This window comes from Ornithorhynchus anatinus, chromosome 1 (genome assembly GCF_004115215.2).
Source record: "Ornithorhynchus anatinus isolate Pmale09 chromosome 1, mOrnAna1.pri.v4, whole genome shotgun sequence".
NCBI lineage: Eukaryota > Metazoa > Chordata > Mammalia > Monotremata > Ornithorhynchidae > Ornithorhynchus > Ornithorhynchus anatinus.
In genome coordinates, this window is record NC_041728.1 from 87,352,282 (window position 1) to 87,379,468 (window position 27,187).

Here is a 27,187-nt window from a genome sequence, read left to right on the forward strand (position 1 = left end):
TACTCCCTCTGCCATCCCCCCTTTACCTCTCCGCAGCTAAAGCCTCATTTTCCCCTTTTCCCTCTGCTCCTCCACCTCTCCCTTCCCATCCCCACAGCACTGTACTCGTCCGCTCAACTGTATATATTTTCGTTACCCTATTTATTTTGTTAATGAATTGTACATCGCCTTGATTCTATTTAGTTGCCATTGTTTTTACGAGATGTTCTTCCCCTTGACGCTGTTTAGTGCCATTGTTCTTGTCTGTCCGTCTCCCCCGATTAGACCGTAAGCCCGGCAAACGGCAGGGACTGTCTCTATCTGTTGCCGACCTGTTCATCCCAAGCGCTTAGTACAGTGCTCTGCACATAGTAAGCGCTCAATAAATACTATTGAATGAATGAATGAATGAATGAAACTGCCACTCAGACACGTTGTCCTGAAGAAGGCCAAACAAATATGGTGGTCAAGGTGCAGCATTCCCTATTGAGTTGTATCATCTGGGGTGCAAATTTCCAGCAGGCCCAGAATAGCACCAGTGTCAAGAGCAGAATGGTTTTGTCATACCTCAGCATGATTTGGATGGATAAGGAAGCGCCATGGACTAATGGAAAGAGCAGGGTCCCGTCAGCCAGGAGACTTAGGTTTCTTAATCCTTGCTCTACCACTTGCATGCTGTGGGACATTGGGCAAGTCACATAACCTCTCTGTTTCCTAAAGTTTCTCTATTTGAAAAATAGGGGAATTACTACCTTACCTCTCCTATCTTCTAAAAGATATTGCTCATTTAAAATAAAGTGGTTGCTCCAAAAGAACTTTGGCACAGTAAAAGTGCTATTTAATTCACATTATCATGAATTTTGTAATTAGCATTAACCATGTCTAAGTTTTAACTATGAAAAAGAGAAGCAGCGTGGCTCAGTGGAAAGAGCACGGGCTTTGGAGTCAGGGGTCATGAGTTTGAATCCCACCTCTGCCACTTGTCAGCTGTGTGACTGTGGGCAAGTCACTTAACTTCTCTGGGCCTCCGTTACCTCATCTGTAAAATGGGGATTATGACTGTGAGCCCCACGTGGGACAGCCTGATTCCCCTGTGTCTACCCCAGTGCTTAGAACAGTGCTTGGCACATAGTAAGCGCTTAACAAATACCAACATTATTATTATTATTATTAGAACAGTGCTCTGCACATAGAAAGTGCTTAACAAATACCAACATTATTATATTCCAACTTTTTCCTTATATTGGAGTTTTATATAGGAAAGTAAATTGTTGCACATGACTGGTATGATTAATTGGTTTACTAATAACATTTTTATCAATTTTAAAATAAGGATGTTTATTCCTACAAACAAGTGGGAGTATCACTGAATAGAATATTCACTGTAAATCCCAAAGGAGAACTTGTACAAGAACATGCAAAGACCAATATCTCATCGTAAGTAGTTTTTCTTTAAACTTCACTTTGTTGTGGTATTTGCAAAAGTGAAAATTGAGTTAGGATCACAAAATAGCACTATTTAGGCTGCCTATTTTAAATTCCTCACAATTTTAGAATGGAAATAAAAATAAAGTTGAGAACCTTCATCAAGTTACTGCCCAAAGTCAGAATTAGTTTGGACAGTACAAAATAAAGCACTTCAATTGCTTAGGCTTCACAGCAACATAAAAAGTGTTTCTGAATCAAAAAGTACTTATTGTAGACAGACTTATAGAGAAGCAAATTGAATTGAATTTTTGCCTGGGTAATAGTCTTCCATTTTAGCCTGAGTTTGTATCCGTAGATTTTTATGATATGGTTTGAAATAGTCGACTTACTGCCCTCAAATCATGTATGTATTATTACTTGCAAATTTGGGGCTTATTTCTCTGGGATATTATGTTTCATGGACAGGACAGTCCCGCTTTCAGAAGATATCTTGTCATTTCTCAATAGGAAAACACTCTTCCTGAATCAGAGAATGATGATTTCCCATTTTACAAGGGTTCTATAGCTACAAAAGCTGACACAAAGCTCCCCCTGTAGACTCTAAGCTTGTTAGAGGCAGGGAATGTGTCTGCTAATTCTATTGTACTCTCCCATGTTCATAGTACCATTGATTGATTGAACACTCGCTATTTTTCTGGGTCACCTTTTAATCTCTCTTCTTTTTACTTCCCAGCCTATTTTTAGGGATTATTGTCCCTCTCTCAGAATGTTCCACCCCAGAAGCACTACCCCTAGAATTTCTGCTCTCTTTTCCCCTTTAAGCTCCAAAAAATATACTCATTTTAAGTATGGATGAGCAAGGGAATCTGACCCTTGCATTTATAATGTCTTTTGCTGTAGCTTTGGGACAGGCAACTGCTGCAATATGCATGGTATTCAGGAAGGATTATTTCACTCCCTAGCAGTAATGTCTTCCCACAGCTGGAAGCACAGATGCACTCAGCTGAATAGCAAGTGCGGCATTTTTCTTGCTCAGTGATAATGTTTAGTTTCAGGACTGCCAAGATATTTTTTCCTCACTGTGGAGGGTAGATGTTAAAATTGTGACAGGTATTTCTAAAAACACATCTGAGAATTATGTTTTAAATGCACAGTTGCCTCCATAGATAATCACTGTTCCGATTTTTAGAACATTATTAGCACCTGCTAGACCTCCCTTTATAAGCACTTGATACTCACCCCAGCCTCTGCCACACAATACTTATGTATATATCCAAAATTTATTCATTTATATTAATATCTGACTGACCCTCTTTGTGGACAGAGAAGATGTCTTCCAATTCTGTTGCATTCTCCCGAGTGCTTAGTACAGTGTGCTCTGTATACAGTACCATTGATTGATTCATTCCCTTTGTGGTATTTAAGGAGGTTTCTGATTAATGTTCTTTAGCTCCTAGTACATAATAGGTTTTCAAGAAATACTCTAGATGATGAAGAAATATTTATGTTGCATCTTGAATGCCATTTTTTCTGCCATGAAACAACAGAGATGACTGTTTAGATTCACATTTTTTTTTTCCCCTTCCAGGTATGTGAGACTTTGTGAAGTGGTAGATCATGTGTTTCCTTTACTGAAGAGAAGCCATTCTTCTGATTTCCCTTGTTCAGATACCTACAGCAATTTCACCTACTGGAGAGAGCCATTGCCCCCTTTTGAAAATCAAGATGTTCACTCCTCCTCAGCATAAATGTACCCTCAGCGTTTTGTCATCAACACAGTGGTCTGACTAGCAAACAATTAAAGGACAAGTTTTGTGGACAGTCCAGCTGGACTGTGTGGTAGCGTGAGCTGGAATTAAAGTCACTTAGAAGTGTTTTCTTTTTCTAAACCAACATTTCTAAATGATTCACGAAGAGCAATAGTCAGGGGTGTTACCCACTTATGCTTCTTCACTCCGTCATTTGTATTGGAAGCCCAGTCAGGAGGGCAATATGCCAGCTCCAGCTAATGAGGGTTAAAGTGCAATGCAGGTTAATGAAACCAAACCAAAGTGTCTGTAAGAGTTGCTGCTGCTGATCTCAGTTTTATTCAGGAAAATCTAAAGTGTATAATTTATAGAGAAAGGGGGGAGGTGGCATCAGCCCTGACTTGTGAAACTTTTTCTGAGCCAAATATCTCCCAAGCATCCCAACACTTTTGAGGGGTGTCTTGAACATCTAAGTAATCTTAGTATGAGGTCTTTTAAAGGTGAAACCAAACCACCCTGCTGGGGATGGCTAAGCTTCATGAATTTGCCTTTACAGTATTTTCATTTAGTTGAATATATATTCATAATTGTTAATCTCCAGTTTCGGCTCTTTAAGTGACCTGTGTATTATGCAAACTTCTTTTTTTTGAACTTGGCTACACAACATTTAAGCCTTAAGTCTATACAACAAAAATGGTGTTTTCCTGGCAGTCTGTCTTGCTTCCCATACTTGTATGCCTTAAGATTAAATGACATGCAATATTAATAAGGAACTATTTTCAGCCAATTCAGATGTTGAATTAAAAAAAATGACTTTGCTTATAATCTAGTTCAGTATAGAGCATTTGGTTTGTTCCTAAAGAAGGTGGTGACAAATTTAGACTTGAATTAGGCATACGCCAAATGACTGATGATTTTTTTTGGCACTTCTAAAATAGTCTTGTCTTCTTTAAAACTATTTAAAGAACATTAAATTTAAGCTATTGTCTTTGTACATGTTATGTATTGCCTCTTATAGCTCCGATTGAAGAACTATGTGAACCTACTAACCCAGACTTTCTATATTCATTTTTACAAAAACCTGTATTAGTCCACTCATTATTTTTAAAACAGCCATTTGTCCAATTATCCACCTAATGCACCACAATGTAGCATCACATTTACTTTCTCTTGACATGAGGTAAAGTTTTTTTTTTTAATTTTATTACTCCAGACCAAAGCAAATGACCATGTGGAATCTTAAGCAATTAAAAAAACTACTTTATATTAAGCTGTTGGAGGAAGAATCTTATCCAAGTGTTAAGTAGCTACAGTAATAAGCTTGTGTGGAGAACATTTGGGAATGGAGAATTATTTTGTTGGATTTTACGTTAAGCAATTAAAAAACTACTTTATATTAAGCCGTTGGAGGAAGAACCGTATCCAAGTGTTAAATAGCTACAATAATAAGCTTGTGTGGAGAACATTTGGAAATGGAAAATTATTTTGTTGGATTTTTTTTTGAGTGTTTCATTTTGAAGGTACAAATCCATTCTCATTTAAATCACATACTTAGATTTGTTAGGAAACAAAGGAATGGTCTAACGAAGTCTTACTCTTTCTGTGAAAGAAAATCCCTAGTAGTGGCTATTGGTGTACCAGTGGTTTTGGGTTACAGAAAGAATACTTTTCCTAAAGTAATTTGTGTACACATACATGTTCCCACAAACCTATAGTTACAGGCATGTAAATACATAAAGAAACATGCACCAATGAACACACAGCAGGCTCTTCCCAAGTTTTAAATTAGGCACCTTTGACACTTTCTGGAACTCTAGCCGAGCCATCAGATGTTCTTCAGTAAAGTGCAGTTTGTGAACAAAGTAAATATCATAGTGTTATATAGGGGTCAGATTTCCCTCATTTTTAAAGAAGGAGGAAATTTTTGGCTGGAAAGACTGGGACTTTGTTTTCCACTGAGGTGGGCCAAATTTTCAGAGACCTCAGCCTACCTCCAGAATCAAGGTGAGTCCCACCGCTTTGGAAACCAACATTTTGAAACACCTCAGAATTCAAAGTGACAGAGGTCATCAGCTTCTCTGATTTGGACGAAAGTGGTGCTTTCAAGACTTGCCCATTTCAGTAGATGTTGCTTGATGCTTTTGAAAATGCAGTTAAATTTTTGGGCTTATATTCCCAGGTTTGTGTGTTTGTGCAAATGTGAATGCATACCTATAACTAGAATAGACAGTAGTTGGTAGGAGAGTTGCTGTCAATGCTACTATTTCTAGAATGTGTCCTCAACTTTCTAAGTTGTCACATGGAACTTGATTAATCTGTATTTCAAAATTGTCAACTATTCATCATGCAAGATGAAGAAAATCTACTTGTGACATGAATTATACTGGAAGAAATGGTAACACTTTAAAGTATAATTTTTTTCATTAAAAAATCTATTTATATACAGTATTTGCTTCGTCTTTGTGGTCTGTGAGAAATCATTTCCCAGACTGTGGTGACATGTCCCCCTCCCCTCACCCCTCCACTCCCTTATTCCTGCACTGTGTGGACTTTCTCCATTTTTTCTCTCAAATTATCCTCCTGAACTACATTTCTTTGGCGAAAATTTTGGAGAAGAAATTTAGGGCATAAACAACCCCAGAAGGCACAATCCTTCACTTCTAGAGAAAATGTAGTGAAGATTACCATTCCCTGGGCAATGATTTAAGGATCCTTTGTATGTGCTGATGCAATGATAAGCTATCATTGTAATATTTCATTTTGTTGTGCTGGATGCAGAGTTAGAAAAATATGTTGTAATAAATGAGACTTATGAAATAATTTTCTGGAATTCAAATTTGTGAGTACACAAAGTTTTTGAATTGATTTCTTAATAGTGTTTAGCAAATAAGGATCTATTCTGTATTGTGTGAATTCACTTTTTGTTTGTTTTCCTGAAGGCATTTAACTGTTCAATATTTGGAGCTATTACAATGAAGCAATGTCTCCACCGCCAGACTGAGCAAGATTGGAAAATCGACTTGGAATTTTGCCCACAGAAACCTTTGACTGCATGCTGTCATCAAAAGCATTAACTTGGAGCAAGGGCACATCAGATGGTTCGCATTTGCCACTGGGTATATTGTGGAGACAGTAGGAGGCAGGAGATAGGAGACAGGAGAAAAGGCTACAATCCCATGAGAGGCATTGGCTTGTTAAAAAAAACTATGCAAGCACTCTGCTGCTCGGTGGATTCCTAAGCCATTACCACTTCCCCGGGGCTTCTAGTTCTTCTCTGTTGTAAAATGAGTTCATTTTTTCAGTCAGAGCTAGCCAAGCGATTGGCAATCCTGTGATGTCTCTGCCTGTTGGAGGCTGGGTATGGCTGCCCTTTAAGAGAATTTCTGAAGCTCCCGAAGACTCTTTAATAGTGGAGATGTGACCTTTCACTTCTTGTAGATTAACTAGGGAACTCTGGATTAACATGGATAACGTGGGTAATATTTTATTAATATTAGAAATTAAAATTTCATACAGACTAATCGATTTATGGTATTTATTGAGTGCTACTGTTTGCAGAAAACTGTACTAAGTGCTTGGGAGAGCACAATACAAAAGAGTAGGCAGACATGATCCCTGCACTCAAGGTGCTTTCAGCACCAATTGACATAAGCAGGGAGAATGAATTGAGCTCCATTCAAAGATCAGTGGTATTCATTGCGTAGTGATTATGTGCAGCACACTGTACTAACACTTGGGAGCATACAATATGACAGAATTGGTAGACAGAATTGGTATTCTTGAATTAGTCGACATTAAGCTGCTGGTTTTTAATTCTTGATACAACTTTGTGTTGTTTTTAATTTTCCAACCACCACTTTTTTACCTACAATTTCACTACAATTATGCTGCAAAAATATTTCTATATTTATGCCACTAGGCCATGCTGTTGCCCTTTTGATTGCATGGCTTGTCTTTAATGGAATTAAAAGGAACATTAACAATTTTGGGGCCTAATATCTTGCCATGGTAAAGTGACTATGTTTTGGGAAGCTCAAAGAGGAGGGAATTAGGTCATATAGGGGTCAGGACTGGAAACAATAGGAAAAGCTGAGCAAGCTGATCAAGCAGCATGGCCTGATGGAAGGAGCATGGGCTTGGGACTCAGAGGATGTGGGTTTGGGTTCTAATTCCGGCTCTGCCACATGTCTGCTTTGTAACCTTGGACAAGTCTCTTAACTTCTCTGTGCCTGAGTTACCTCATCTGTAAAATGGGGATCAAGATTGTGAGCCCTGTGGGGGACAAGGATGGTGTCCAACCTGTTTACCTTTTTTCTATCCCAGCACTTAGAACAGTGCTTGACATATAGTAAGCACTTACCAAATACCACAATTATTATCATAAGGAGAGAGAAACAGACCAAGAGATAGAGACAGTCAAAGAAAGAAAGAAAAACTGATGGGATGGGGCTGCAGAAAGTTGGGGTAATCAATCAATTATATTTATTGAGCACTCACTGTGTGCAGAGCATTGTACGAAGAGCTTGGGGGAGTAAAAAACATCAGAGTCGGTAGACACGTTACCTGCCCACAGGAGCAACAGATACTTAAATGCAGCTCCCCAATCCTCTTCCAGCTTTGATAGCTTGACCATTCATTCAGTAGTACTTATTGAGTGCTTGCTATGTGCAGAGCACTGTACTAAGTGCTTGGAATGTACAAATCACTAACAGATAGAGACAGTCCCTGCCCTTAGATGGGCTTACAGTCTAATCAGGGGAGACAGACAAGAACAATGGCAATAAATAAAATCAAAGGGAAGAACATCTCATTAAAACAATAGCAAATAAATAGAATCAAAGGGATGTACATCTCATTAACAATGTAAATAGGGTAATGAAGATATATACAGTTGAGCGGATGAGTACAGTGCTGAGGGGATGGGATGGGAGAGGGGGAGGAGCAGAGGGAAAGGGGGAAGAAGAGAGTTTAGCTGCGGAGAGGTGAAGGTGGGGGTAGAAGGAGCAGAGGAAAAAGGGGAGCTCAGTCTGGGAAGGCCTCTTGGAGGAGGTGAGCTCTAAGTAGGGTTTTGAAGAGGGGAAGAGAATTAATTTGGTGGAGGTGAGGAGGGAGGGCAGTCCGGGACTGCGGGAGGGAGTGGCCCAGGGGTCGACGGTGGGATAGGCGAGAATGAGGGACGGTGAGGAGGTGGGCGGCAGAGGGGCGGAGCGTGCGGGGTGGGTGGTAGAAAGAGAGAAGGGAGGAGAGGTAGGAAGGGGCAAGGTGATGGAGAGCCTTGAAGCCTAGAGTTAGAAGTTTTTGTTTTGTGTGGAGGTTGATAGGCAACCACTGGAGGTTTTTAAGAAGGGGAGTGATATGCCCAGAGTGTTTCTGCAGGAAGATGAGCTGGGCAGTGGAGTGAAGAATAGACTGGAGCGGGGCGAGAGAGGAGGAAGGGAGATCAGAGAGAAGGCTGACACAGTAATCTAGCCGGGATATTACGAGAGCCTGTAGCAGTAAGATAGCCATTTGGGTGGAGAGGAAAGGGCAGATCTTGGCGATATAAAGGTGAGACCGGAAGGTTTTGGTAACGGATCGGATGTGTGGGGTGAACGAGAGAGCCGAGTCAAAGATGACACCGAGGTTGCGGGCCTGAGAGACGGGAAGGATGGTTGTACCATCCACGGTGATAGGGAAATCAGGGAAAGGACAGGGGTTGGGAGGGAAGATGAGGAGCTCAGTTTTGGTCATGACTAGACTAGCAGCTGCTCTAGAGCTTTCAGGAGGTTTTGGCATGGTGGCTTTGACATAGTTATAATCCCTGGAAAACCTCCAAAGTGACATTCAGAATTGTCTAGGATAACCAAAGCAGCAGGGCAGAGGAGGGGGGCAGACACCTTTCTCCACACCTTTACTTATCTGTTTCTCCACCACCACAATTGCTACTTTGCCATAATAATTGGAGTATTTGAAGCACATACTATGTGCCAAACACCATGCTAAGTGCTGGGGAAGATACAATATAATTGGATCTGTCCCATACGGAGGTCATAGTTGGAGGAACAAGCGTTCACTCTTGATTTTACAGATGAGACAACGGAGGCCCAGAGAAGTTACTCGCTGGAGGTCACATAGCAGGCAAATAGCAGAGACCCATATCTCGCCTGTCATTGCCCGGAGGTCACATAGCAGGCAAATAGCAGAGACCCATATCTCGCCTGTCATTGCCCTTCTATCACCCTGGCTAAAAGCAGGAATTTAAGCAGTTTGAGCCATTTGGGGGCTAGAGAGAAGGACTTCCCAATTTCTGCTTTTTTTCTCCTGATATGGGGCAGATTGGTTTTGTCAGACCAGGGGTAAAATATGGCTTTGAAGGGAGGATCATTCGCAGACTTTAAGGTGTGCAAAAACCTGCAGGCTGAATCCTCCATCTCAGCTCAGCCGGGATAAGAACAGCAGGAGGAGGAAGGGGGAGCTCAACAGTGCAAGTGAAGCCTCTTCTGCCTGTGGCAGCTCCCTCCTGGTCCCACATGACCTGCTGCAGATACATCTACCAACCAACTGGTTGCCAGGCCCCAAAACCACTCCTCAAATGGGTTCGTCACTGCAGTGCTGAATAACCAATTGTATCTGGCTCAGGAACTAGTAATAAAATAATAGTAATATTAATTGTGGTATTTTTTAAGTGCTTACACTGTGCCAGCCAATGTAGTAAGCACTGGGGTGAATAGAAGCAAATCGAGTTGGACACAGTCCCTGTCCCACATAGAGCTCGTGGTCTTAATCCCCATTTTACAGATGAGGTAACAGAGGCACGGAGAAGTGAAGTGACTACCCAAGGTCACATAGACATGCAGTAGAGTGGGGATTAGAACCCACGTCCACCGAATCCCAGAACCCTGTTCTATTTACTGATACTGATAAGGATTGAAAAAAACAGCACACTATAATCCTTCCCTTTCAGAGATCAGAAATGATCTCACATTATAGTTTTGCTTCCCAGAATGGCTTTTTTCAGCACACAATAATTGATATCGTATAGGGACATCCCAAGAAATGGGAGGGCGCCCCTTATGACATTAAGAAAAATACCTCTAAATAACATTTTAAAAATATGATTTGGTTAGATGCCCAGTGAGCTCTAAGCCCGAGGCCATGTATGAAAGTGAAATGGACATTTGGCAATTATCTTGTTAATCTGATCCAAAGAGTCATTTTAACAGAATAATTCCAGAAAACAAATATCTACTCTGAGGTTTGAAGGATCAAGAGAAGCAGTCTGGATCAAATTAACTGGATAATTGCAAACTTGACTTTGGACTGGACAGATCTTGCCTAATGATTTTCTCTGCAATTTGAGATTTTTTTTTCTTTTTATCTGAGTCAGCATAGTGCAACCAACAGAGCTGTTGGGAGAGTTGGAAAACACACCCCTTCCCATTGCACGTACCTGAGTGCTCCTTGGCTGTAAACTAGGGTTTGGGGAGAAGAGGGGAAAGAAACATTCCACCCAGCCTAAAAGGGGCATCAAATCCCATGCAGGTGAGTGACTGTGAGATCATATTCACCCCTTGGAGTGAAAACAGCTGGTGTTTGTACTCTGGATGCCTTCTACCACTTTATATGAGCTAGCACCCCTCAGCAACCTCTTTCACAATTCCCCTTCCCTTACCTCTCTCAGATTTCAGAATTGATTGGCAGCACAATTTTGTTGGTTTTATTGCAGGACAGAGGGTGTCCTGACCAAAAGGAAGCTAAGTGCAGCTTCCTTTGACAATGATAACTGCTTTGCTCTTTGGGTAGCCAGTGAAAAATGTACAGTCTGGCCCAGTTCATTTCCGGAATGCCTCATCTCCCCAACTTCACCATCAGCACTTAATGCACCATCTAGCCATTTGGGTATTTACATCCCCAACTCTATTTGTGTACACTTATCTTTTTTACCCTATTAGTTCATCCTATCTGTAATTGATTTCAATGTCTGTCTTCCCCACTAAATTGACAGCTCTTTGAGGGGAGGAATTGTATTCAGCAACTCTCCCAAGTGGTTAATACAATGCTCTGCCCACAATGGATGCTCAATACCTCTGATTGAGTGATTGAGGTTTAAAAGGAGCCTTTTTTAAAAAAAAAAAACCTTCATTAATAATAATAATAATGTTGGTATTTGTTAAGCGCTTACTATGTGCCAAGCACTGTTCTAAGTGCTGGGGTAGACACAGGGGAATCAGGTTGTCCCACGTGGGGCTCACAGTCTTAATCCCCATTTTACAGATGAGGGAACTGAGGCACCGAGAAGTTAAGTGACTTGCCCAAAGTCACACAGCTGGCAAGTGGCAGAGCCGGGGTTTGAACCCATGACCTCTGACTCCAAAGCCTGTGCTCTTTCCAGTGAGCCACGCTGCTTCATTGCTCACCTGTGCCACATTGTTACTAACTAGGCCCTTTAGTTAAAGAGTTAACAGATGGGCTGTAATCAGAAGGATTTGTGGAGGGCTTCCTGCGTTGAAGATTAGTAGCAGGCACGTCTGCTCTGGTCAGATTCAAAATACTCCTTAAAGTTACCGGCTGGATGTGAATCCTGGTTCTCTGCAAGCTTCAGTGAGTAGAAGGTTCCGTTTCTCTTTGGCTTTATTAGGATGAGTACCTCTTGAGGATGTAAGGTATTAAAGGAGTTCAATATCTGTTGCCCACTTGTTCATCCCAAGCGCTTAGTACAGTGCTCTGCACATAGTAAGTGCTCCATAAATACTATTGAATGAATGAATTATAAATATAATTGTGGTAAAATAAATCCAAGTTCCAGAAACTTGAGAAAGGAAATTGGAATAGGGGTCTACCACCTCCTCCTCCCCAGAAATGTGTCCTAGTTTCAAGGTGTGGAAATGGAAAATCTGATATAGAATAACCCCCCAAATCACACTGGGGACACCAGCAGGCTAGTGACTGCCTCATAAAACACCAGTCATACAACAGTGCTTAATCAATGTTATCTGATGCTGCTGGTGATACCCTCTCTCCTAGTATAAAAAATTATCCCATTGTTCCCCACTATTTAATAGGCTGGTGTTGTAACAGACCAGCATTCTATTTCAAATTGGAATTGCTATATAATTATGACTAGACTGGGGATGTGCAGTGTAACAATGACAAATACTGAGCAATCTAATGGTAGGGGGTAGGATTCTAAACTGAACAGTGCGTTGTCTGGAATTGTTCAGAGCTTTCTAATGGCTACTTTCTCCTAGGTTTTTAAGCTTTCAGCAATGTCAGGTGTTCCATGTGCTGCCAGCAATCTATTTATTGATACAGGAAATCCATTTTGCCTTGCATTGCTTTTAATGAGTTTTGCAAGCAAGTGGCCCCTTCCTGTGACTCATTCTGTGTTCTATGAACCGGAGATTGTGGTTTTAAGTTTCACATTGGAAAGTAACCACTATGTCTGCTTTTCTTGTCTGCTGGAATCTTAACAAGGAGAATTCATTTTACAACAAAGAAATGTAGATGTCGGAGAACAAGTTGTGTTTCTGGGCAAATTGTAAAAACATCCTTTATTCAAGACAGTGGAAATCCAGGAAAAAAGAAAATGGGTCATGTTTTCAGATAGGTTGTCTGATGAGTTTTTCATTTGTTCTTCCAGAAGAGCAGTTTGTTTACTTTTTCTCTTGATTTGCATCTTCTAAGTATTGCTCAAGTAAGCTGTTAAAGCAGAGCCAGTTGAGCCGAAGATACTGAACTTTGATTTTGGATTTAGGCATTGAGTGGGTCCATGTAAAAGAAAAATGTGGAATTGTGACTTGCTATTTCAAATAAAGGGTTGCTGTTAAAATAATTGTCCCATATGTAGTATGGTGCAGATACAGAATAAACAAAGATTCAATTTCACCCAGAGTCAACAGTTTAAAAGTCCACAAGTAGGAATTACATATGACCCCGTCCTCTCCTTTTCCCCTGACTACTTTGTTTTGAAACTAAATAGCCCCAGGCATGAAGGTAGAACATTGGTTGGCCAAGCCCTGGAGGAATGGCAATATCATGTCTAGTCCTTTATATGTAAAAATGATACCACTGATAATGTTCACCTTGACTAAAAGTACTGATGTCAGGCAGCAAGTCCTATCCACATAGTGTGTGTATGTATGTTGTAAGACTGTATGTTGGCATGATGATATGCTTGTTATTATCAGCACCTAGGCTGTTTTCATTTTTGTGATACCAACAGGAATGATAGTTGTCTGCAGAATAAACCTTCTCAATCACAAAACATCTAGTAGAGTCTCACTGACAGGTGTGTCCTTTTTGAATCTGAAGGGTGCCTTCGTGGCAGATAATGGAAAAATGATCAGAAATTTCACAGAGTTTATAGACTTCCATTTCCAATTCTATTTTTCACAGCAGAGAACTGAATAGTTTGAAGCAAATGAAGAAGAACCAAAGAGAGAAAAGACAAAGCAATTTGAAAATATTACTCAGTGTCAAGTTATTTTGTGCACTACAGTGAATTTTTAAATGGAAATATTCTGGAAATTTGGGTGATCATTTCCTGTTATGACCCAGAGCAGATGCTAACCAGACTACTTACTTTAAAACAAGTGGACAGAAATTTCCAATTCAAAAAAATCTGTAATTATCTGATTTAATTTTGAGAGAAATCCAGATAAAATTGATGGATAAATTGGACAGGGACTTAATTGAAATGGCAAATATATAAAAGCAGCAGGAACCTACCAATTTGACTTGTTTCAGTACTCTTTCATCCTACATGTGGAACCATGTCTCCATATTCCTTTTTAATCTGCAAATTCATAAACTGTCTCAATAGGACTGCTTAAGTACCCTGCCCCTATTCATTTTGTGATATTTTCTTAGGCGAGATTAAAGTAGAATAGAATTTAGATAATTTATTATGGCATTTTGGATCATTTAAAAGTGTCAAGGCATTAATGGTAAAAAAAAGTGGGATATTGTGAGGATTCTTATTGGCTATCTAGTAATAATGGTGGTATTTCAGTGCTTAAAACATGTCAAGCCCTGGGATGGAATCAGAATAATCAGGTTAGACCCAATCCTTGTCCCACATGGGGCTCACAGCTTAAGTGGAAGAGAGAATAGGTATTGAATACCAGTTTTCAAGATGAAGAAACTGCGGCACAGAGAAGGGTTACTTAAGGTGCCACAGCAGGCAAGTGGTGGAATTGGGATTAGAAACCAGGTTTCCTGACACCCAGACCTACTCTCTTTCCACTGGGTCACACTCCTTCTTGAAGACTTTGGGAGCCCTCTGATTAACATCCACTCAAATAGAAAGTATATAAACTGGAAAGAATGAATTCCCACATGACTAATGCCAATAAGGAATAAAACTGACTTAGAGGAATCATTTTTGAGAGAGTAAAATATTTCTTCTCTTTGTGTTATGCCATCTTGGGTCGTTTTAAAAAAGGAATAGAAGACCTAAAGTCAGAGTAAAATATTTCTTCTCTTTGTGTTATGCCATCTTGGGTCGTTTTAAAAAAGGAATAGAAGACCTAAAGTCACTGAGTGACTCATGCAAGAGAAAACTTTCAGCCCCCTCATTTTGTATGTAATACTCCTCCCCACAAATATATCACCATGCCTACCTCTATGTAGAGAATATTTTGTTTCAGGATTGATTATGATAACTAAAAATAAGGTTTTGTCATTAGGTGCAAACTTGGGCAATAAGGTCTTTGACTGAAAATCCTTTCCACACCATTTGCATGTAAAGACATCCCCTTGCTGCATCTTTGTTTTTGTTACCCAAAGAGCCTGAAACAATTTTTGATCCTCTGATCTTCTCAAAGTCTCTGGTGCAAGACAGGCACCCTATTTCTTATGCCTCTATGTTAGATTGATTTGTCTCCATTTTATTTACCATTTTATTTAATGGTATTTAAGTGCTTACCATGTGCCAAGCACTGTACTAAGTGCTGGGATACATACAAGGTAATCGAGTTGGACACAGTCCATTGCTCACATGGGACTCACGGTTTTAATCCCCATTTCACAGATGAGGAAGCAGGCACAGAAAAGCTAAATGACTTATCCAAGGTCAAATAGCGAACACGAGGCGGAGTCCTCTGATTCCCAAGTCCATGCCCTTTCAACTAGACAGTCTTGTCTTCCCACTTTCCACATCACTTAAGGTTGTGAACATTTTTCTAAAAAAAGATAAAATTCAGTCCTTGTCTCCCCACTCCTCAAGAACCTCCAAGGGTTGCCCATCCAACGCCACATAAAAGAGAAACTCCTCACCATTGGCTTTAAAGCACTCAGTCAGCTCACCAATTTTTACCCTACCTTACTGATGTCCTACTACAGCCCACCCTAGCTCTAGCTTATTCACTGTGCCCTGATCTCGTATATTTTACCATTGACCCCTTTCCCACATTCCTCCCTCTAGGCTGGAACTAACTCCCTCCTCGGCTCTCCCCATCTTCAAAGACTTATTAAGATCACTTCACCACTTCACTTCCAAGAGGCATTTTCTCATTAAGCCGCCTTTTCCCTGGCTCCCTTTCCCTTGACTGCTGTGTGAACTGGGGCAAGTCCCTTCACTTTTCTGGGCGTCAGTTACCACATCTGTAAAATGGGAATTGAGACTGTGAGCCCCCCATGGGACAGGGACTCTGTCCAACCTAAATTACTTGCATCCACCTCTGGCACATAGTAAGTGCTGAACAAATACCACAATTAGTAATATTATTATTATTCCCTTCTGCGCTATCTCTATTGGATCTGTGAACTTTGGGCATTTGATATTCATCCCACAGCCCTTATGTGCATCTCTATAAATGATACATTATAGATTTCTATTAATTTCTATCTCCTCTCTTAGACTGCAAGCTCGTTGTGTGCAGAGAACATGCCTACTAACTCACCCAAGTTATACTCACCCAAGTGCTTAGTACAGTGCTCTGAACATAGTGAGCCCTGAATAAATACCAGTGGTGGCTATTCATTGATTCTGTTAACTGTTTCTTCAGAAGTTTTTATTTACAGTGATCTCTATTCAGTTCAGCATTGAACAGCTACAGGCAATCCTCAGACTTCTAACACAGAGAACAGAACAGGGTCTGAGTCCGACCTGATTTCCCTGTACCTTCCCCAGTGCTTTGTACATGTTTGGCACATAGCTAGAGTATAACAAATGTCACAGTTCCTTTTGTTCCTGGAAAATATGTTCAAGTTGATATGTAAATTAGGACCACTTTTCTCATAAAAACAATTATTATTAATGTGATTAGGTCCTGAACCTAGTCTGGATATCCCATTTTTACCAAAAATACCCCCAATTTTGTATTTAGTTACAAATGAGGACCCACAATAGGGTAGCTGACTCTTGCTTCATCAGAAGTGAAAATGAGGATTCCAACCTGCCTCGTGATTAGGAAAGCTTGCTCTCTCCCTTCCCCTGGCCTATCCTGAGCTATTTCCCCTCCTCACCCCCTTTAAACTTCCCTTCTTTAAATGGAAGATTATGGACGGCATAGTTTTTTGACTTTCTGTGCCTTTTAAATGATGGATCCTTTAAACATTTCAAAAATAGCCAACACCTCTAAATTCAGCTGAAAGATTTGCACTGGAATAAGCTTTACTGGGCTTGGGAAGAGGATGATTAGAATTAGTAAACATGTTCCCTGTCCTCAAGGAGCTTAAGCTCCTTACCATAGGCTTTGAAGCATTTAATCACCTTGCCCCCTTCTACCTTACCTTCCTGATTTCCTACTACAACCAGCCTGCACATTTCACTCCTCTAAAGCCAACATACTCACTGTACCTAGATCTCATCTATCTTGCTCATCTGTCCCTTGCCCACATCCTGTCTCTGGCCTGGAAACGTCCTCCCTCTTCACATCTGACAGATGAACACTCTCCCCACTTTCAAAGTCTTATTAAAAGTACATCTCCTCTAACAGGCCTTCCTTGACTAAGCCCTCATTTGTTTTTATCCCACTCCTTTCTATATCACCCTTACACATGGATTTGCACTCTTTATTAACTCTCCCACAGCACTTAAATAAATTACTGAAATGTACTTATATTAATGTCTGTCTCCCCCTCTAGACTGTAAACTCTCTGTAGGTGGGGAACTTGTCTACAAACTCTGGGTTTTTTTTATTGTATTTGTTAAGCACTTTGTTCCAGACACTGTAGTAAATGTTGGGGGTAGATACAAGATAATGGGTTGGACACAGTCCCTATCCCAGATGGGGCTAACAGTTTTAATCCCCATTTTACAGATGAGGGAACTGAGTGACACATGTGAGCCCCACGTGGGACAACCTGATTCCCGTGTCTACCCCAGCGCTTAGAACAGTGCTCGGCACATAGTAAGCGCTTAACAAATACCAACATTATTATAGTCAAAGTCACACAGCAGACAAGTGGTGGATCGGGATTAGAACCCAGAACCTTCTGAGTCCCAGGCCAGTGCTCTAGCCAATAGGCCATGCTGCTTCTCATGCTGCTCTGCCAAGTGCTTAGTACTGTGCACTGCACACAGACTGCTCAGTAATATGATTGATTGATAGAATTATCCTCAATAAGGGATCGCTGGTTTTATTTGCTACATTTCCAGAATAACTATCCCACTTTATTTCAATAATTTTTTAAGATGTAAATCTAATCAATCAAATTTGAGCACTCACTGAATGCAGAACATTGTACTGAGCACTTGGGGAAGAATAATGCACAAAGTTAAGCGTGTTGCCTGCCTTTAGGAGCTTACAGACTAGAGTGGGAGACAGACATTAAAATAAAGATAGGTACCTATGTGCTGTGTGACTGAGGGTGAAGATCAAGTGCTTAAAGGGTACATATTTAAGTTCAAAGATGACACAAAAGGGAAAAGGAGTAGGGGAAATGAGGGCTTAGGGAAGGCCTTTTGGAGGAGATGTATTTGGCTTATAGTAAGTGCTTAACAAATATAATTATTATTGATTATTTTCATTATTTTTATGTTATTTTAACTAAGGCTTTGAGAATAGGGAGAGTGATGGTCTGTCATATATGAAGGACGAGGGCATTCCAGGCCAGAAGCAGGATCTGGACGAGAAGTCGGTGACGTAGATGAGATAGAGCTAGAGTGGTGTTAGAGAAGCAAAGCGAGCTTGCTGGATTGCAGTAGGAAATCAGTGAGGTAGTTTGGAAGTGTATAAGTAGATTTAGTGCTTTAGAGCCAATGGTAAGGAGTTTCTGTTTGTTGCGAAAGGCAATCACTGGAGGTTCTTGAGGAGTGGAGAAGCATAGATTGAATAGTGTTTAAGAAAAATAATCTGGGCAGCATATTTTGTCAAATTTCTGTCCCTTTTAAGAGACATCCTCTAAACATTTCTAAAATAGCCAACCTCTCTCAACCCAGCTAAAAGACCCTACCCAAAAGCATGGGTTTGCGGTCGTAGATGCTTTATTGGGGCAGCGGATGAAGCGGTATTTGGAGACCCAGGACCCACTGAGCATTGCCCGACTCTGGGCCTCTGCCGTTCAAATTTGGGATGCATTAGTGGGACCGCCGTGGTTGAACACAGCTGTCATGAGGGATTACCAACCCTCTGAGAAACCGCCAAACCAACAAAATAAATTGTGGTTCAAGGAATGTCTGTAAACACACACAAATACACACACACACATCTGTTACTTAGATTTCCCCTGCCATGAATACAAACTTTTAGGACACTATGAAATCTTCTAATTGCAGCTCATGCTGGGGATGGGGCCTGTTAAAAATAAGTTACTGGTGAAACACTTGAAAAAGAAAAATACTATTAAATTTCTAGAGAATGGTAAAGAAATAGTTAAAACCGAAGCATGACATGTAGTTTCCACCCTCGGGAAAATTTAGAAAATGTTTAGGCTATATATGAGTTATAAGGTTTTCTCTATTTTTCTCCCATTATTTACACACATAAGGAATATGATAATTTCAAGATCATGTGAGTTCTGATATGATAGTGTCCACTGCTGTACTTAGTCTACTTAGTAATTTGTGAAATCAAATCAAGCTTCATTGAGGCCACAGGAGGTGGGTGAATTTTAAAGCCAAAATTAGAATCTCCCTGTGAAATGAGTAGGCTCCTGGAAATAGAAGCAAACAGGAGTGGGGCCAGTAGGAAAACAATGTGTTAATTTAGTTAACAACCAGGCGTGGAAAACTGACACTTATTTTAAAGGACAAACTCTCATACCAGACATTGCGGCATGCGGGCATTCTGACTGAGATATTTAGATGGAAGGCAGAGCAAATGAGAAAGCTAAAAATACACATCCTGCCTACTGTCCCCTAGGGAATGCAGTGCATGAGTGGTAAAGAAATGACAGATTAAAAGCATCCTTGTCAAGAGAACCTGAGTGTTTATTGTTCTCCCTTTTATCAGTTAATATTGGTGGAGTACCAACTAGCTATGTAAGGAATGTCCATTCTAAGATTGAGGGCAAGGTAAATACTGAAAGGCAAATTTACCCTCAACTATCTGAGTGATATGGTTTCATTCTGATGGCAGTGGTTGTGACATGATGCCCTAGAACTTGTATGCATTAGTGTCATTTTGGTATTGGATGGTTAATATGGCATCATGCCATCTCTGATCTGGAATAAACCTCAAGAAATCCTCTGGTCCTAGTGGATCCAGGAAGATGAATGAGTCACAGGACAGATTCTCTCTGTTTTAAAACATTCCAGAGGCACTCACAACTCCCCTAGAAGGCCTGATCCAGAGTTTTATTACATTGATAATCTAGAAGTTATTTCTTATGTCTAATTTCAATCTGCTTTAATTTAAAACCATTTTCTCTAACTTCTTTGTGAGCATGGAAAACTTGTAATTATCACCTTCTTAAAAATCCTTCACTGAAGATAATTTATTCTTCTTCTCTGAAATAAAATCCCCAACTTCTTTAACATTCTATCTGTCTTTGGACAACCCTAAACCTTTCATGTTTTTTTTAACTATTTTGAAAATCAATCAGTCAGCGAAATATGTTTTGATGGTTTGAGGTATGCCAAACATGTACTAAACATCTTGGGAGAGTACAACAGAGAATATCAACATGATGCTTGACCTTGAGGAGTTTATAGTCTAATTCTGGAACTTCTCTTCCAAAGGTCTGACCAAGGCAGAGTGCATCAAAGATTAATAATAATAACAATTATTACTTTATTTTTATGATGACATTATTACTATGTGCCAAGCACTGTTCTAAAGGCTGGGATAGATACAACGTAATCAGTTTGGACACAGTCCCTGCCCCACATGGGCCTCGCAGTCTTCACCCCCATTTTCCAGATGAGGTATCTGAGGCCCAGAGAAGTGAAGTGACTTGCCTAAGGTCACACAGCAGACATGGCAGAGTCAGAATTAGAATCCAGGTCTATTTGACTCCCAGGCCCGTGCTGTATCCACTAAGCTATACTGCTTCTGTATTGTTTAGCTCTCTGGTTTCTGTTAATCTCAGGACTATGTTGGCTTTCTGAATTGAAAAATTGTACTCCCAATTCATATATAGCTTTTCATCAATATTACCTCTAGATATATACATATTTTTTGGCTGTATTTGCATCTAGCGAGTGTGATTTGTGCAGTTTGTTTATTTGACCTCAAGTGTACTACTTGTACTTGTTCCTATTGAATTCCATTTTGTTTTTGCAGGATTATTTTCCAATTTATCCCAGTCACTTTGAAAAGGAAGTGTTAGCAACCCCTCCCAATTTATTCACATCTGCAAATTTGCTGATTCCTTCATCTTGATCCTCATCACAAACATTGAGTAAAATTGGTCCCAAACTAAATCCCTCTGGAAATCCACTGGATACAAGCTTGGAATTGTGACTTTGAGCAAGGGATGACTACACTTTGGGTGCATCTCTTGAAGCAGCCGTGCACCCACCTGGCAGTACTCTTCTGAAGCAGCATGGTCTAATGGAAAGAGCACAGCCCTAAGAGTCAGAAGACCAGGGTTCTAATCCTCACTCTGTCAAAGTCTTGCTGTGTGACCCTGGACAAGTCATGTAATTTCTCTGGGCCTCAGGTCTCCTGTCTGTCTTCCTATTTAAACTGTGAGCCCCATGAGAGCCAGGGACTATGGCCAACCTAATTCACTTGTATTTACCTCAGCGCTTACAATAGTGTTTGACATGACAGTAAACACTTCACAAATACCATAAAAAATTACGAATCCAGCTTGCCAATAAGGATGCTATGTGTGATGGATAGCGATAGTATTATTGAATTAAATTACTATTGAAATTTCAGATTGCATCTGTTGCTGCATCTTTGGGTGGTCTGTCATTATCAGAGAACATAATTCAAATTGTTCTTCACAAAGACTTGTTTTCCATGTTGTTCTAGGTGATTACACATGGATTGTTTAACAATTTGTTGCAGCAGTTTCCCAAATAGTGATGTGAAACTGACAAGTCTCTCTCTCTCTCTCATTTTAAATGGGCACCACATTTACCCTGTTGCTATTTTGCATGTCATCAAAAATAATTATTGGCTATGATCAATGTCTTACATGACCTAGGGTGCTTGTCAAGTCTTTTTGATTTGTACATATATGATTTTAAAAGCATTTTCCAATTATTTCACTATTCTCATTTGACTTTTTACTCTTCCATTCCTGATCACCTGCTCATTTTAAATATATTTTGTACTGACAGAAGTGAAAAACAAAAGTTCTGTATTTCCACACACCACTTTCCTGCTTTCTTTTCTAACAGCAAACTGACCCTCCCCTTTTGTTGCCAAACATTTTAAGACCAGTGAATGCTACTTATCAGTGCCTACTGGGTGCAGGAGCACTATGCTAAGTTCTTGGGAGGTGTACAGTAGAGTTGTTTTTTTAAATGCTTTTTGTTAAGCGCTTTCTTATGTACCAGGCATTGTACTAAGCGCTGGGGTAGACAGGTTAATCAGGTTGGTCACAGTCCGTGTCCCACATGGAGCTCAACAGTCTCAATCCTCAGTTTAGTGGAAAGAGCCCAGCCTTGGGAGTCAGAGGACATGGGTTCTAATCTCAGCTCTGCCACTTGTCTGCTGTGTAACCTTGGGCAAGCCACTTAAATTCTCTGTGCCTTAGTTACCTCATCTGTAAAATGGGGATTTACATTGTGAGCCCCATGTGGGACAACTTGATTACCGTGTATCTACCTCAGCGTGTAGAACAGTGCTTGTCACATAGTAAGCCCTTAAATACCATAATTATTAATATTATTATTTTAGAGATGAGGTAACTGAGGCCCAGATAAATTAAGTGACTTGCCGGGGTCACACAGAAGACAAGTGGCAGAACAGGGATTAGAATCCACATCCTTCTGACTCCTAGGCCTAGGCTTTATCCACTAGGCACACCACCCTTCCCTCAAGAAATTTACAATCAGGTAGAATATATTTTTGGTGCTTTTAAAAATCCACCTCGTGCATTTTCTGTCCCAAGTTAGTTTTTATCTCCCGAATCATATAAATTCAGAGACGCCAAGTTATTGTGAGGAGATTGTAGTGGGGAAACAACCCACTCACTGTACCTCCACCTCATCTATCTCACTGCCGACCCCTCATCTACATCCTGTCTCTGGCCTGGAACCCCCTCTGTCTTCACAGTTGGCAGATGATCACTCTCCCCACCTTCAAAGCCTTGTTATGAGCATATTTCCAAGAGGACTTCACTGAGTAAGCCCCTATTCCCTCTTCTCCCACTCTCTTCTGTGTCTCTCTTGCACTTGAATTTGCACCATTGATTAACTCCTCACTCAGCCCCACAGTACTCAAGTATATTTGAGTAATTTATATTAATGTCTGTCTCCCCAACTAGATTGTCAGTTCATTCTGGGCAAGGAACTTGTCTACCAACTCTATGTTATACTCTCCCAAGTGTTTAATATAGTGCTCCCTTCTCCTGTCCCCACCTCCCCTCAAACACACACACCCTTCCACCTCTTCTGCATCACCATATACTGGGATTTGCATCATTTACTCACCCCTCCCTCAGCCCCCCGGGACTTATGTATATATCTGTAATTTACCTATATCAATGCCTGTTTAACCCTCTAGACTGTAAGGTTATTGTGGGTGAGGAATGTGTACCAACTTTTTTATATTGACTCTCCCAAGTGCTTAGTTCAGTGCTCTGCACTGTAAACAGAAAGTGCTTAGTAAATACAAGTGACAGAATTCATAGAGAAAATAGACCAGAAAGTCACCATTTTGGGTCTTTGTGAACATGACTAGTAACTCAAGACCTTGTCAGAGGCTGGGATGAGCAAAGCTGGGAGTCCAGCTCAAAAAGCTGTTGGGGCCTCTGTCCCTATGGTGTGGGCAAACTGTGAACAATTATGCTATTTCCTTATGTTCCTTTATGGGCTACTACTTATTCTATCCTTGTTCTTCAACCTCCTCCTACAATTATTTATAAATAATTGATTTCTGCCTGTCTCTAACATTAGATTATAAAGTCTTTGCAATAAAGGGATTATGCATTTGCTACCACTGTACTCTCACAAGCCCTCAGCATCATGTATAGCTTCAAAAAGTGCTCAATTCATACCCTGTGTGTTATTTTTAAAATTTGGACCTGGGTTTACCTTTTAAAGCTTTTCTATTTACTCCTCAGGGGTTAGCTTTCTTGTCCTTCCTAGGGACTAGTGTAAAACTTTCCATAAGTCATTCATAGTCAATCAGTCTGTTAATTGTATTGAGCACTTACTGGGTGCAGAGCACTGTATTTAGCACTTGAGAGAGTACAAGATAACAATGAACAGGCACATTCCCTGCACACAATGAGTTTATAGTCTAGAGGTGGAGACAGAGTGGAGTAGCATGACCTAGTGGCAAGAGCATGGACTTGGGAGTCAGAGGTCATGGGTTCTAATCCCGGTTTTGCCACTTATCTGCTGTGTGAACTTGGGCAAGTCACTTAACTTTTCTGTGCCTCAGTTACCTCATCTACAAAATGGAGTTTGAGATTGTGAACCCCATGTGGGACAATCTAATTACCTTGTATTTACCCCAATGCTTAGAATAGCACTTGGCACATAGTAAAAGCTTAACAAATATCATAATTATTATTATTACAATAAATAAATTACAGATGTATAGATGCATAGGCTTCTTAGGGCTAGTGGAACAGCAGCCTCCCAGCTAAGAAAAAGACTGTGTTTCCTACTGAAGCCCAGTCAGGTCATTCTGGGTGGGCAAAGACAATGGTTCTATATGGGATGATCTCCCCTTAAATGCATTGGGGTTAAACCCTGATTTGTTGAAATTGCTGTTCTTGCTTATGACTACTTCCTGCACTATAGGAGTAATGTGGAAAATTATTTTAGCACGACCATGCACATCTTATCTCCTGATTCCACTGGTCCCTTTCATGTTCAACTGTCAGAATCTCAGAAGTGGCTTGGAAGGGTGGTCTCTTCATTGAGAGTAATCATTCTTGTTGGCTTGAATCATTCCCCCTTATCACTGATGCTGGGCTAATTAGGCCAGGCTTGCCCTTTCACCAGTTACCAAAGGTTCACTTTGCTTCTCTGCCATATGGGACATGCTTGAAATGGGCTCACACAACATCCTAGGTCCTGTGAAGGTACAGAGACTAAAACTTTATTGACACCCGGGCCCATGACCCACAGCAGTTGTTCCAGATGTTTAACTCCCTGTTCAAACCCCCTGTCCCCTCTGCCTCCCCCATCCCTTGCCCCAAATGATCTGGCTACCTACTTCATTGAGAAAATTGCAGCAGTCAGGCATAATCTCCATACAATCTTCCCTGCTCCTCTTCAGTCCCTCCCTCCTCTTGTCCCTTCTTCAACTCTCCCATCCTTCCCAGTACTATCTCCTGCCTTTTCTCAAAATTCATCCCCTCCAATCCCATACCTTCACACCTTATCAAACTCTTGATCATTAGTCTCTGTTGCTGTTGGGAGAGAGTCCCCTTTAAGTGCTGTGATGTCATTTCTGCATGCCCCAAGGTTAATGAAAGCAAAGACTGGGATTTTTATAAATCTAAAAAATGGGAAATATTGAAGACTGGCAATTATGATGATCCCAAAGAGGAGATTTCTCAGTCTGTAATCTGGGTTGTGCCCGCCAGTCCTTTGCTCTGATTTCTCAGCTATGAAAGAGGCAATTTAAGTTGGACCTGTGTCTTGACCTGGAGTCCCAGCCAAAGGTGCAGAACTGGGAGAACATGTCACAAATATCTAGTCTCAGTAGGAACACTGCTTGCAGAGGGTAGTGTTTATACAATCCTTTGACAGAGGAAGTGTTTATTAACTAGCGGTCATGGGCAAGTCTCTGGAATGTGTTCCCAAAAAATGTAAAAAGGAACAGAATGTGCAACTCTCTGGAGCACACAGAGTACTAATTCTAGTTGCTTATAAACTATGCCATTTATTAGACTACTGCCTTCTGGTTTACATTAGCCTTTGCTGATTTCCTTTGGAACAGTTCACCATACAGTGGGAACCAAACAGGTAAGGAGATTTCTCTCCTCCTTCCCACAGTAGTATAACAGCATTTAGTTAGGCAGCTACTGTGGTTAGGCAAGTAACCTGTCAACGTCCATATGACTGAGGTTAAGGCCAGCTGGGGGTTTGCAATAACACCAGGTGTTAGCAAAGACAAGCTTCCTCTGTAACAACAGATAAGTGGAGAGGGAGACAGAACCTCCACTGTGAATCTCAGCAACCTGTCATGTAACTTTTGCTGATGTACTTCTCAGCATTTTGAACAATATAATTTCAACTTGGATCAATTATGTTGCAGATTCCTACCTTTGAATTTCTAGAGCACACCTATTCTCTAAGGCACTTCACATTTCTTAACTCTTTTTCTTGTAACAACACAGAGACATAAGGTAATGTGTTTTCTGTTAATCCCTTTTTACAGATGAGGAAACGTGGTTAAGTAATTTGCCAGGGGCAGAGCTGAATTGAGGACCCAGATCCTCTGGCTCCTAGACCCATACTCTTTCCACTACTCCATACTTCCTCCCTATAATGTTCAACAAGCTCCAAGAGGCATTAGTTCAGTCCTTAGCTCCCGGCTACTATTGCTTCCTCTGCCTCTGCAAGATAATGCAATCCTGCACCATGGTTCCCACCAGGAAGGATGTTTTTGTGTGTGCATTCCCCGTGGGAAGGTGGGGAAGAGAGAACTTATTTCTGGTTATTTTCATGTGTGATGTGGGGGGGGGGGGGGGGCTCATGTCAGTGGTAAAGCACCAAGACTGCAGAGGTTGATATCTTACATATTCCTTTCCCCTCCTCCAGTGCTACTGCCATAACTAGACCTAGTGCACATGGGCATTGAAACTTCCTTTTCTTCAGGTTGTTGAACATGAATTAAACTCATTCCTTGTGTGCATCCCACTTCTGCTGCCATCAGCCTGACGTGAAAGCTTCCCTGGTACTCAGGGCCATTGGGGATAAGCAGCCCCTTTTCCTTTCCAGATTCACTGTTCCTCTCAGTTGCCACTGCTGCTCACTTAGGGCAGCAGAAGGTCAGGGAAGAGGGGAGAGAAATATAGCTCTAGCTCACCCTGCCATTTGATGAGTAAAGTGAAAACCTCAGTGGTCCCTGAGCTGTGTGTGGCCACGTCCTGCTGGCAGAGGGCAAGGAATGGAGCTCTCGGCTCCTCCTGCCCCTTTATGGTTAAAAGGACTTGAGCAGGCAGGTACTTCCTGCCTCCAAAAACTCAGAGGAAAGTTAGAGGCATCACTTTCATGGAGCTAAGAATACAGGGACAGTGAAGAGGGTATGTTCCACAGTCAAGTTACCTGTTTCTCTGTGTCTGTTATATTGTACAAGTTCTTAGTATTTATTCATTCAATAGTATTTATTGAGCGCTTACTATTTGCAGAGCACTGTACTAAGCGCTTGGAATGTACAAATCACTAACAGATAGAAAGAGTCCCTGCCCTTTGACGGGCTTACAGTCTAATTGGGGGAGACAGACAAGAACAATGGCAATAAATAGAATCAAGGGGAAGAACATCTCATTAAAGCAATAGCAAATAAGTAGAATCAGGGTGATGT

The 27,187-nt window shown here is 40.9% G+C and overlaps 1 protein-coding gene and 1 long non-coding RNA gene across 6 annotated transcripts in view; both read left to right on the forward strand.

Annotated features, from left to right (window-relative positions):
- Positions 1–5,975, forward strand: part of LPIN1 (lipin 1) — a 144,968-nt gene extending 138,993 nt beyond the window's left edge. For all 5 annotated transcript variants that reach the window (XM_029061186.2, XM_029061194.2, XM_029061204.2 and 2 more), the window contains 2 exons: positions 1,313–1,416; positions 2,996–5,975. In XM_029061186.2, coding sequence (XP_028917019.1) covers positions 1,313–1,416; positions 2,996–3,155 — 264 coding nt within the window. In that variant the 3' untranslated portion in view covers positions 3,156–5,975. The remainder of the gene's footprint in view (positions 1–1,312; positions 1,417–2,995) is intronic.
- A 5,610-nt stretch (positions 5,976–11,585) lies between these two features.
- Positions 11,586–27,187, forward strand: part of LOC120638416 — a 107,669-nt gene continuing 92,067 nt past the window's right edge. The window contains exon 1 of the long non-coding RNA XR_005660074.1: positions 11,586–11,735. This is a non-coding gene — a long non-coding RNA (uncharacterized LOC120638416). The remainder of the gene's footprint in view (positions 11,736–27,187) is intronic.